The following is a 13,727-nucleotide window of genomic DNA, read 5'->3' on the forward strand; positions in this document are numbered from 1 at the left end:
TCTGGAGGGCATCTGGTGGAATTGTGGGTAATTTATGCTCAGGGTTTGGCAGGTGTGATGTCATAGATGATTGACAGTCGCTTTCTTGCTCCTTCGTTCCCCCTAAACCTCAAATAAATAAAAAAATGACGGATGTGGAAATCCCTCATTCGAGAATGGCGATCGGCCTCGTCATCAACACATCTGTTTTCAGTACAAGCGATGAACAGAAACATACAATTATTCTCTTCCACTTTTGCTCAGTTATTTACAAAAAAAATGTTTTTTAAAACATGAAATCAGGAGACTTCTCCTGTATTTATGATCAAGAAATTGGAAAAACACAGAGCGCGCACACACATACAGATACAAAGAGTCGAAGAGAAACAGAAAGATAAGAAGAATTATTACTTGTCGCGTCATTTTTAACGTCATTCAGAAGAAGTCGCACTAAAACCCTGACAGGGAGGAGTCACACTTCGTGACCGACAGCTCTTCAAATCATTCAAGAGAAGTGCACGGGGAGCTGGAGCTGGAATGACAGAACGGAGGTGAGAGAGACGGATAAAGAGAGAGAGAGACAGAAACCGACAAACACAATTTGGACAGCAAACGGTCAGAAGAGTCGGAATATGTCACCATCGTCCTGTGACTGACCATCACACACACCACAGAACCAAACCCGCTCTAGTAAAGCTCTTCTGTCACCAGAGAGACACAGAAAGTTTCACAGATCTGAAGAGAGCATTTAGATCTCTACTAAACATCTTTTCTGGAGCTACTATCCCAAACTGGTTAAAAAACAACAACAACATGAAGCCTGCTGGTCAAAAATGAGCTAACAAATGATAAAGGGTGACTAGTTTTCACCTTGTGTGCTTGGAAGATCACCAATTAGATCTCCTTTTTATCTCAATTATTTCTCAGAGATGGAAATTACTGTAGATTGGCCATTTGCGCAGATTTTCCTCCTGAGGAAACGACTCCAGTAATCGCACATGCATCTCCTCAGGCTTACATTGTGTTCTACATAATCACAAATTAGATATTATCTCACTAATTTCTCAGAGACAGAAATTAGATTAAATGGAGATTCATGCTAATCTCTGAGAAAACATCCCTGGTAATTGCACATGCATCTCTTCAGAGTTTTAGCAGAGTCTCAAACTGAGCTCTGAAGTCTGCTAACAAAAAGTCCCAGATCTCATTATGAACTCAAACATTTCTCATCCTGTTCTCTCAAGAGCGAGTGATCAGAGCTGCTGTCCACATTCATTTCTCTATACCAGAGCTCCTCAAACCCTAATCCAACTCACTTCCCTCTGATTTTCTAGTGATCCTGAAGACCTTAATGAGCTTGCTCAGGTGAGTTTGATCAGGGTTGGAGCTCAATTCTGCAGGGCATTGGCCCTCCAGGGCAAGATTTGAGCAACCCTGCTCTATACTCTTACATGAAACCTGATTTGTGTTTATTATTATCTTTCCAAATTAGTTTTAAGGAGAAACAGCTGAGACAAAGTTGAAAAAACATGGCCAACAATTGAAAACTGAGCAATGAGCAACTGCTGAGCAATAAAATGTGCAGTTTAACAGCTGCTCAGTTGAACACCTCCGACAGAGACCTGCATGATGCAACTCACTGCAAACATGTGCTCAACTCATTTTTAATTCTTTTTTCTTTCTCACTCTTATTTCTGAGGAGGAGGAATGACCGATGTACGGCATCAGCTTGTGAATTTGCCTTTCTGATAAAGTTTGTGTTTTATGTGTGTGTAGGAGTGAACACAGAAACTGCCGCTGTGTGTGTGTGGGAGACGCATGAATTGTTTTTTTAAATCAGTAATGCGGTAACATGAAGAACTGAAATTATTATTGCTGGCTAATGAGCTGAAAAACAATTGCAGGAGTTTGTGATGCCTTGGACAAGTGTGTGTGTGTGTGTGTGTGTGTGTGTGTGAGAGAGAGAGAGACTTTAGCTCAGTTTCCCCCAAAAAGGTCCAAACTGAATTTAATTAAGTAAGACCTTTGATCGAAAACAAATGAAAGTATTTTTGATGAATTCCGAGAACAGACTCACAATGTACAGGAAGGCTAATGGCTTACTTAAAAATTGACTCTGAACATTAAACAAGTTAACATATGATTAGTAAAGATTGTTTCTGGACGTGGTTTGTTGTCTGACACACATTACAGAGGATTAAACTGTCCAGCACTCAAAAACACTCCTGATCCACTGACTCAATATTTGTTTTCTTCAGCGTAAAAGTGACAGCAACACAGCTAACCCATGTATGCATGCACAAACACACACGTACTTCGGTCAACTAGCTTTAATTGGTGAAGCAAAAAACAAGGTGACCCCGACGGCACCTGCCTGCATGTAACTCTGCACACACTGAAAATGTGCTCAAGTTTGGCTCAAACGTGCGCACACTCAGCAGATGTTGCATCACAACGCTTGTGTGCACTAAAGGAGAAGGATATGGAGAACGAACACAAACACACACAATTTAAGCTGTACTATTATCTGATTACATTGAACACATTAGAGCACTCTATTAAACGCTCCACTTATCTGCGATGGCTCTTGGCTGAAAGCAGACCCTTAAATACAGTCTGGAAGAAGCGCTGCATCACTGCCTCCGATCTGCCAAAGATCCGCCTCGGCATGGACAGTCTATGAGGATGCCAGAATCAAGGGGCTGAAAATCATTACAAGGCCTTCTGGTGATTTTATTCAGCTTGCAGTTTACTGTTTAACACCAATAATAAAACTTTAACACCTAAAACAAAAAAGGAAAAGTACACAAATATCATCTGAGCATTCTCGAACACTTTTGATTGGGGAAACAATTAATAACGGGTGACAAATCTGCATGTGATTCGAATATTTTGACAATGGTCTCTGTCATGCTACATCCACACCAGTAGGTGTCAATATACAAACAAATTCGAGTGAATTTGTGTTTCTCATGATGCTTTTGGTCCAAAAGCTTCTACTTGTATGTTTTGTAGACAAATATAAATGGTGCTAAAACAAACTTATGTACACAAATTATAATCGTAATAATAATAAAAGAAGAAGCTCAAATCCAAGAGTGTTCCTTTATGGCATATATTTTGGCTACACATTCCTATATTTTTATTTGTGTTATTCAAAACTTTGATGACTTAACTATTATTGTTAAATAAATTTAAAAAACAACAATAATAAATAATAATAATAAAAAGACACAAAGATAAAATAAAAATATAAATAAATACACTGTACTGTACATAAAAAGTAGCATGCATCTACAGATTAGTGATATACAGTATATCAATATTATTGAAACTAATATTAAAAATATGAATTCAACAGATTAAATGCATTAACTATGCAAAATAAATTTGATGTTAAACATATTAGCTTCAAATCAAATTTGACAGCGATAAATGCAGATATTTTGCTATTGGCTAGAAAGTATTTTCGTCTGTTCTGGATCATACCTTGCTATTGCTATTGTTACTGAGTGTTACAAAAACTTGACAAAGCTCCTGACATTTAGGTGTAAAATAGTCTGTCCTTTTCACAGTCTCATCCCAGAATAACTAGTTCTTGAGCAGGAGTGAGAAATCGGACAGCTTCTGTGTCTCTACACAACTGCACACTCACTCCGTCCCCATAGCAAACCCATGGAAACGCCACACCTCACGCTAACACATGCCTCATCATGCCACGAGCAGCCGGTCGGCATAAATGACACAATCATGACAAGCATGCACATACACCAATCTCACATACAGAAAAACAAATCTTTTGATAGAAAGAGAAAGACAGAGATCGTCTGTCCAGCCCAGTCCAGCCTCCCCGAATTCACCGTTTGCTTTTTCAAATCCTCCTCCCCCTAAAATACAAAAACTATTTATTATTGTATTAACAATTGCTAATATATTTCTCGGTGTTACATCGTTAAAAAAGTGCAGCTCACATTTCTCCAACTCTTTTCAGAGGAGAAAAGAGAAAAAGAGTGTCATTATAAGACGGAAGGAAGCCATGGGAAAATAGAGCAGCATATTCACACACTTTGATTATTTTTAACATCAATGAAGATACACATTACTAATGTAATAAACACACAGGTGAATCTCGCAAAATCTGTCAAGAACATGTCTGGGTCATATTTCACATCATAATCAAAAGAAATAAATGAGAAAATAAATAAATGCATATATATAATATTTTTTTCCATTAAGAAAATAAAACCTGTTTTTCAGGCCATTTACATTTTATGCAATTATTTTCATGACAATTAAAGGGGTCATATGATTATTTTTTAAAGATCATTATTTTGTGTATTTGGTGGAACAGAATATGTTGACACGCTTCAATGTTCAAAAAACATTATTTTTCAAATACTGTACATTATTGTAGGTCTCTCTCAAATGCGTCGTTTTCTACAAAGCCCCTCCTTCTGACAAGCGCAGTCTGCTCTGATTGGCCAGCTGAGCCAGTGCACTGTGATTGGCCGAACACCACAAGCGCTCATCAGAAATGTAATGCCCCTTTCTATAATCACGAGCTTCATCTTTCAAAATAAATGTAAATACAGTTGTCCTTAGTTTTACCATCAGTTCAAGCCTGAAAGAGGAACAGAGTCGCGTGACACACAGTGTTTGCAGAACACAAGCCACAGACGGTTTAGACAGCTGACTCCACTGTGTGACCATCTCTCTCTCTCACACACACACACACAACATGCAAAAAAAGGGCCAGATTGTCGTAGCAAAGTCAGAATGGCCTCCTCTCCTAGGTTCACGAAACAGTCGTTCATAAAATGCATTGCTGCTCTGTTGTAATCTTAGACATTCCTAAATGCATCTACTTTCGGAAAGGACAATTAAAGTGCTTTTTCTTTCTCCTAGATACACACACATCTCTCTGACATGGCTGCTTCAACACTAACTGTGTTACTGAAACCACACCTTCTTTCTTTTCGTGAACATTTGGGCGGCATCACGCAAATATTTCCACATAGTGATGTAGACATGTGCGGCGTGTTTAAACAAGCTGTTTTACTGGGAGTCTAAACTTTTATAAAGAATATCTCTTTGGATTTGAGACTTTAGTCTTTGTAACTTTTCAGATCTTCTTTATGCACCAAGAGCTTGTAACACTCCAAAGAGAAAGGACAAACTGAAATTGCATCATATGACCCCTTTAAGCACATTTAGCCTATTACCATTGGATATTTAAATTGTAAAATATTCAGACATGGTGTGCAGTAATATTGACTGCACAACTTTAATGTAGGCAGAAAAAAAAAACGTGTTAGAGTAATCAGAATCACCATTTAGAATAGCAAGAATTACAGAAGAAATTAAATCATTTAATGAAAATTTGGGTTAGAATGTGTAATACCAATTATTTTATTTTTGAAAAAAATCTGTTATAAGTATTGTCATTTTAATTACAGTTGTGTTTGCATATATACAATTTATATATATATATATATATATATATATATATATATATATATATATATATATATATATATATATATATAAATTGTAAATTAATTGTCAAATATTTATACATCATGGTAGCAAGGTACAGCTTTAATTGATACTTGTTCAAATTTAATATAAATTATTAGTTATTTATGGTAATGAGAATTTATGGGGTAAATGTGTTTTTTAATGAAAAAAATGTAATTGTGCTTACAATCAGTCTTCATTTTCTTTATTCAAATTATCATTTAGTATTTTTTTCTTTTGATTTCTGGAATAAAATGTGACCAGGTCATGTTTCGGTGAGATTCAACCCCATCTACCTCCTGAAACAGTCTCATACGCACACCTACGCGGGCAAAGACAGGTTTTTACCCATTAACTGGAGGGTTTCTGTAAAGGATGAGCCCCTATCAGAACACAAACACACATGGACAAAGAAACATGTCACTAGAGCAAAGTGTGGCGAGAACTATCCGGCGCACGCGACGCTAAATCAACTTTTCTTCTATATTTCACAGCAAATCTGGAAGAACAATTCTGATTGGTTTCTTTAAAGGTCCTGTTGATGAAAAAAAGATGACATCGAGTGTTTTTTTTCTTCCATCAGGATTCCATCCAAAAGTCCCAGAAAACCTGGAACGCTTCTTTGAGAAAGTAGTTTTATTTTCCGCCCTGGTGGTTAATGTTTTTTAACGATATTTCGGTTGGATCTACAACACATCACTCACAGCACACGGACGACAAGGGATCCCGAGAAAAAGAGGGACTTCACTACTATTGTGCCAGCAATAAAGAGAAACCACAGAGAGAAAAAAGCAAAAAGGACGAGGATGAAGTCCATTTGCTGTCTGTAAGTCTCCAGATGGCATAAGGTTTTCAATGTCTACGGGTTTCAGCTGAACCAATCGGAAAGAGAGAAGGAACGAAGGTACAGAAAATCAGGTCAAGTGGGATAGATGTGGAAAATGGCTTGGAGAGGTCAGGGATTGTGAGAAAAACAACTATAAATGGAGACTAAAAGGAACGAGAGGCTGCTAATGGAAAGAGGGCGTCTCGTTTCCCCTCATGGCTTTAATTACCGCGGCCCTCCGGGGCTGTTGGACTCACATGGGACGTCTGAGACCTGGAAAAATACATCTCCAAGAGTTCCTGCGACTCGATCTGTTTCAGCAGTGGCCAATTTAAAGGCTGCCAATGAGCTCCCATGAGCCTCTGGGTCTAGACGCAGGGTTGGTTGTATGAGATGAGGGTTTGGGCCGAGGTGAAGCCTTCACACATCCCAAAGATGTCAGACCTCTCCAGCCTGAGGAACACTAGGGAAAAATCTAAACAGGAAGGAAACAACATCCTGGTAACGTGTAGTTGCAGCGCGAATGCTTTCAGAGCATCTTTAAATGGCTTTGTTGGATTCCGCGACTATCCCAGAGTCCAGAGCGGATGCTAATGCGCAAAAAAACCGTTGGCGTAATTAGTGAACAAGCAGGATTTGTACAACGTTACCAGAGTAAAGCCCAAAGTGGAGGAGAGAGACGCTCAAAGGTTAAAGGTTACAAGAGTTGATGGCTAAAAGTACCCGTGTTGTGCCGCCTGGCAGCAAGTTTGTCTTGTGCATAAGGACGGGGTTTTGGGTCAAATATCAAATGGGGTTCAGGGGGCAAAAATTGGAAATGGAGAGGGCGAATCAGGCTTTGAGGGCGTGCCACTGCGCCACATTTGTGCGCGGCCGGCTCAACATGTCCTTCCAGTGTTTGACCTCAGCAGGACCGCTCTTCCATGACAAGTAGATCTAAGAGAGAGAACGAAAGAGAGGAGATGATGGTAAACAAGATTGAAGGACACAGCAGGGTTCCCGCTCTTTTCTAAACCAGGAAGGGTTTCCAATTTGTTTCCAATTACACCAAATGATTCAGGTTCCCAAACAATTCCATAAGTACTTTTGAAAAACCCTGTTTTGGGTTGTCGTGCTGCTCTTGGCTCAGTATGACTGCTGAATTGTGGAGTGAACACATGGTTGAAGGACTTTAGTGCAACGTTATGTAACAGTGAACAAATGCTGATATTCAAAAATCGCTAATAGAATCGAATTTTAAGAAAATAATTTAGTACAAGTAATTAAAACCGAACTGAGTCCCAACCCTACTGTAACCAAAGATGTAATCAATGATATAAATATTATTTATTAATATATTTTAGTATTATTATTACATACAAGTATTATTTTAATAATTTAATTATATGTATTTATTATTTAATATACAATATGTATGATTTATTTACTCAAATAAATATATTATAGTCATAGCATTTCAAGCTTCTCCAAAAAATTGAAATCAAATTATAAAGATCTTCAATAGTCTGTTCCAAAAGGCACTGGGATCTCTGATTCATTTTTAAATGAACCAATTAATCAATTAATTGATTAAAGCACTGCATTTTACGTCATCTTTTTGTTGCAAAGAATGTAGTTAAATGCTGTCATTTTTGACTATGTTTCTATTGAAATTATATAATTTAGTATTACATAATGTTATTAATTAATACATGTTTTTGAGTATTTTTGGCCAAAATAAATGCTGTTCTGATTGTAAAAATAAATATAATTTTGACAATAATATATTCAATTATATTGATTGTATACAGTACATGTCATAATATCTAAAATAATTTGATAATAAATATATATTTTAATTAGTGCTGTCAAACGATTAATCATGATTAATCGCATCCAAAATATACGTTTTTGTTTGCATATTTATTATGTATATACAGTATTAGTACACACACATACAATATAAATTTGGAAAACATGTATTTACATGTTTATGTTTATATTCATAAAATGTATATTATAAATAAATATATTTAATATATAAACAAACATAACATAATTTTCTGAAATATATACATGCATGTGTGTGTATTTATTATTAACAATATAAATATTATGTAAACAAAAAAAAAATGTTGCGTATGCAATTAATCGCGATTAATCATTTTACAGCACTACTTTTAAGATTATTTATATATATATATATATATATATATATATATATATATATATATATATATATATATATACCTTTCCAATGACATCGTTGCGGCTCAGTCGATCCTTATCCATGACGGTGATGATGATGGTCGTCTCTCGGAGAACATGTGCGGGCACATCAAAAGGGAAGGATTCGTTAAAAACGGGGTTCAGGCAGCGTTTGATGGTCACTGTCTTCTTCTTCTCCACTCGCTTGTCTTTGTGCATTAGCCATACTTTTACATACGGGTCTGCAGCCAATCAGAGAACGAGAGCCTGTGAGTTATGCAAATGAGGCATGTGTTCATTGATTACGACATGTGTTTGTTATTATACGTGTACCTGAGGTGCCCCCGATGTCCATGGCTTTGAGGTTGCGAGCTTTTATGATGTTAACAGTGATGGTGTTGGCAGTGGGGTTATAACAGAGAGACAACAGCAGATCTCCACGACTTCCCTACAACACACATGTAAACAGACACGAATTTGAGAGATTTGAAATCAATTTCACACCAAGCTATTATAAAGTAATATAGTGCACTAGTCCTAGCTTTTGCTTTCCTTGTGTGAAACAAATGTGACTCACGCTGCCGTCACTGCAGGGTTTGAGATCCTTCCAGAACGTCTTCAGCTGGCCGAGCTCCACTTTATTCAGAGGAATCGAGACTTCTCCGATCGGATCGTTACGACTGAATCGATCGTAATCCAGCACCTGCAGATACAGCGTCCTCTCCCGTACCTTCTCGTACGGGAATCCTGAAGATGTGTGAGATTAGATTCATCCACAAGACATACTTCATCCCAAATTCAAAAGAAAATTTTTTGCATAATAAAACCAGAACATTTATGTATTGCAACACTCTTTTCCTGACAATTAAAAATGAAAAACTGACCTTCAAACAGAAAGGTTTCGTTCCAGTGAGGGTTGAGATTTTTCCTCTTGATTTTGGTCTCTAGTTTGTGCTTTCTGTCGGGAAGTAGGTAGATCTTGACGAAGGGGTCGGACGTCCCAGAGAAGTCTTTAGCGGGCAGGTCTTGACCTTTGAGTATCTTCACCGTCAGAGTCGTGTCTTGGAAGCTGTAGCCCAAGCTGAACTGAATCCTGCCCAGTTTCTCGCTCACTGGACCTTCGTGATCATCGTCTTCCGACCCCGGAGACAACTAAAGAGAGTGTGAGAGAGAGAAAGATGAATGTGAAGAACTGAAGATGCCTGCTGTAATTATTAATGGAGAAACACAAACACACACAGACACGTCTTAAGATATCTAGGGCAAGACACCACAGGTGACTAAAGGAAAAAATGAGCTAACAGATATCACTATACTTCGATTGATTGAACTAAGAATTGCACATATCTTTTGTATTACATGTTTTCTGACATGTTAGTTTTAAATATGTTAATGAATGCATTATCTTATTAAATATGCACTAATTTGCAAACATTTCCAGAACAGAAATCTGAACACTGGATACAGCCAGATTAAAAATTCTTCTTTCATTTTGTTCATATATTAGCGTTAAAGGTTTTTAAACCGGGGATCTGCATATGTATTTTTAGCATTCAATCAAATTAATCAGAAAAAAAAGTAATTGAATGTTTTTAGGAATAAAATGTTAATTAAGATCAATTCTAAAAAAAAAAAAAAAAAAACTCGGAATTAAGACTTTTTTTCTTAGAATTCTGAATTTACATCTCAAAATTCTGTTTTTTTACCACTTAAGGAATTATACATTTATAAAAAAATTTCTTGCAATTGCGAGTTTAGAAACATCAGAATCTAAACTCCGAATTTTGAAAAAAAAAAAAGAATGATGATATAAATTCAGAATACTGACGTTTTTCCCACAATTGAGAGTTTGCATCAGATGTATCTATTTGATTTACTGTTTGTTTGTTTCCACCACAGAAGAAAAACTTAAAAAGGTACTTTTGAAAATTTTAAATCACAATTCTTACTTTTCTTCTCAGAACTGCGAGATATAAATTCACCACTTTCCTTTTCCCCCCTTTTTTCTTTTCTTTTTTTTTCTGTGGTGTAAACAGACTTACAGTACATACAAAACTGACCAGTGCATAAAAAACAAATCCTGTAGTATCTTGCCTTGAGACACTCAGCAGGTATTTAAAGGCTAAAAAAGCATCTATTTATCAGTGTCTTTCCATTAGTAAATAATAATAATTACATATTCCCCTGGCTACTTTACATGTCGTTCAGACTACTTCTTCCTGTCTAAGTGGGCTGAATGAACTGCAATGTGATTCAGACGTTATGAGACCAGGATGCTACATGCAAACACACTGTCCTACCATCACCATGTCTCCAGTGAGCGAGTTGGCAAGGTCAGACACTGAGGAATGGCCGTCGGCGTCTGGCGGCTGACCCTTAGGACTGTTAGCTGGCTTATTCCCCATGTTCCTACTGCAGGGTTAGAGACAAACAGAGACAAACAGAGGTCACTAAACATCCCAGTCATGTGTGTCTTGCTCTGCGTTTCTTTCTCTTTGCCACAGAACCAAACCTTCAAACCCCGATGACCTTTAAAAGCGTTAACTCGTGTTATTCTGACCGGCTTTGTCGCAAAGTTTAGAAACAGACAAGAATATGAAGAAGACAATTTAATAACAAGCATGAGAATGCGTATAACTTTCAATCGCTCGAACACAATGAAATAAAGCCACAACAGAGTAATAAAAAAGAAAAATCACATACAGTTGTTCAAACTTTTACACATTTGCTTTTACAAAACATAAAAACATCGTGAGACAAAATGAAACTTCAGTTTATGCTGTAGCACAGCCATAAAAAAATGAAATCAAAACATACAAAAGACACAATTAACGGACAGATATTCAGGGTTATTAATGTCTCAGCAAACATTAAAATCTGTCAGTTCATCACGTCACGATGTGGTCCGTTGTGTTTCCCAAGGTCTGCTGTCCGAAGTCGGATTGGGATGGATAACCTGGGCGGGAAAATCTACAAGAAGGAATACTATGGGTTTAGGACAAGCTAAGATGGTTGATAGGCATTTCTGATTTAATGTTTATTACCACAGAATATAATTATTACATTAACTTATGCATCCGTTATAAATAATGTTTACTGTTAAACAAAAATGTTTTACTTAGTTTAAGGAATAATTTAAATCATTGTGTATTGCCACAAAATATTATTTTGACCAACCACTCTAACAAAACAAACAAACAAACATTTTTTTTTTTGTATTGCCACAGTAATAATTGTGACTAATTGCTCTATTACCAAAAACAAATAAAATAAGGGTTTAATGCCACTGAAATTAATTTGGACTCATTGCTTAATTAAAAATAAAATTAAATAGAATAAAATGTGTACTTCCACAGAAATTATTTTGATTAATCTTGCCACTTAAAAAAATAAAATAAAAGAAAAAACTCACTCACTCATAAATAAATAAATGTTTTACTTCAAGGAAAGAAATTGGACTATTAAATATTCTGGCTTTAAAAAAAGAGCAGAAAAAAATAAAATAAAAATAAAATAAAATAAAACGGTGGGTTTAAAGGTTGAATGCAAGGTCATAGAGTATTTTTACCTAGTAGATAACTTGTGGTCATGACAGTAAAAGTTAAAGTCATTTTTTGTGGTAAGTAACATTTTTCCACAAATGCTGCCAATGGAGCGTAACCTGTCCTGAACCCATACACATTCCTTTAATGTTTGACTAAACTACTGAACTAGTTAACAGGAGCAAACTAAAGAAGAGCAGGGGCCAAAAGAGCACAGAGACAGAGGAGAGACAGACAGAGAAAGTGAACAGGACAAATGCTGACATCTGAATGAAACTGAGTGATCAGACACCGTTCACATACAAACAGAAAGACTGAGAGAGAGACAAGACGACTACAGGATGAAGATAGAAAAGCTATGAAGGCGGCACACAGATAAAGACGAAACAGAGACACAGTAACAGCTGGAGGGAGAAAAGGAGACTTCAGAAAGTGTAAAAGGAGAGAAAGAGAGACGCTTTTTCTGTGATGGAAAGGCAGAAGATTATCAAACAAAACCACGAGAGAGACGTCAACCAAACCAGCACAGCTGCAGGAGAGAGAGAGCGAGAGAGAGACGTCTGGAAAGACAAGAAACCCTGCAGTCAGTCGGTCAGAGAGAAAGAGAGAAAGAAAGGAGAGTTAAACTAAAACACATACAGAGCCAGAAACGCTGGACATTAGTTCTACAGAAAGTAAAAAAACGACGGAAAAGAAAGACAAAGAGATCAGGAAGGAAGCGTTTGGTTTCCAGTGAGGTGAAGCTTTGAAGGGAAAGAGAAAAAATGGGCACTGGAAAGACAAAAGAGAGAGAAGGAGTAAACAAATAGTGTAAAGAGCACAGCAAATGACACATACAGTCGAACACAGAGAGCAGGAGGGTAAAGAGAGACATTCAGGAGGATCGGACTGTCTTTAGACTGGCAGGGACAGCCAATGGCAGGCTTTTGTCTTCATATAAAGGGATAGTTCAATTAAAAATGGCAAACGACTCGCCCTCATGTCATTCCAAACCTGCAGGACGTAAAATAAGATGTTTTGTATGTGCTGTGTTCAAAGAACTGAATTGAGAAAAAGTCTGAAATTTAAATCACTGTTCACTGAGACATTTTGCACGCAAGCCAGAAGTGAACCACAAAAAAAAAAAAAAAAAATTAAATTAAATTTTTTCATTTTATGTATTTTTTCACATATCGCGAGGCTTGAATAAATAAACAAATATAGAAACTGAAATTTAAATCACCATTCATTGAAAATCTTCTCACATACAGCTAAAAGTGCACTATTAAATGAAATATTAAATATACACACACATAAAAACGCTGAAATTTAAAGCAATTTTTAGTGAAAATCCTTTTGCAGGAAAAGCCAGATGGACATTGTGAAAATGTACATTTAAATAAAATTTAAAATAAAATGTAAAAAAAAGAAATAAGTAAAAATATTCAGTTTGCATATAGTCCGACATGAAACATAAAAATAAAATAAAAAATACAACACTGAATCACTATTCAATGAATCTCTTACAGCCAGAAGTAGATAGATAGATATAGATACAGTAGATAGATAGATAGATAGATAGATAGATAGATAGATAGATAGATAGATAGATAGATACAGTAGATAGATAGATAGATAGATAGATAGATAGATAGATAGATAGATAGATAGATAGATAGATATAGATACAGTAGATA

At 36.4% G+C, this 13,727-nt stretch overlaps 1 protein-coding gene across 1 annotated transcript in view; it reads right to left on the bottom strand.

The window, feature by feature from the left end:
- Window positions 1-5,670: 5,670 nt before the first annotated feature.
- LOC132133358 (synaptotagmin-7-like) overlaps window positions 5,671-13,727 on the bottom strand; it is a 108,852-nt gene continuing 100,795 nt past the window's right edge. The window contains exons 4-9 of the mRNA XM_059546144.1: window positions 10,810-10,921; window positions 9,394-9,661; window positions 9,087-9,256; window positions 8,843-8,957; window positions 8,552-8,751; window positions 5,671-7,258 (exon numbers count right to left, since the gene is read on the bottom strand). Of these exons, the coding sequence (XP_059402127.1) occupies window positions 7,154-7,258; window positions 8,552-8,751; window positions 8,843-8,957; window positions 9,087-9,256; window positions 9,394-9,661; window positions 10,810-10,921 (970 nt within the window). The 3' untranslated portion in view covers window positions 5,671-7,153. The remainder of the gene's footprint in view (window positions 7,259-8,551; window positions 8,752-8,842; window positions 8,958-9,086; window positions 9,257-9,393; window positions 9,662-10,809; window positions 10,922-13,727) is intronic.

The sequence above is a fragment of the Carassius carassius genome, chromosome 50, assembly GCF_963082965.1.
Source record: "Carassius carassius chromosome 50, fCarCar2.1, whole genome shotgun sequence".
In the NCBI taxonomy this organism is placed as follows: Eukaryota; Metazoa; Chordata; class Actinopteri; order Cypriniformes; family Cyprinidae; genus Carassius; species Carassius carassius.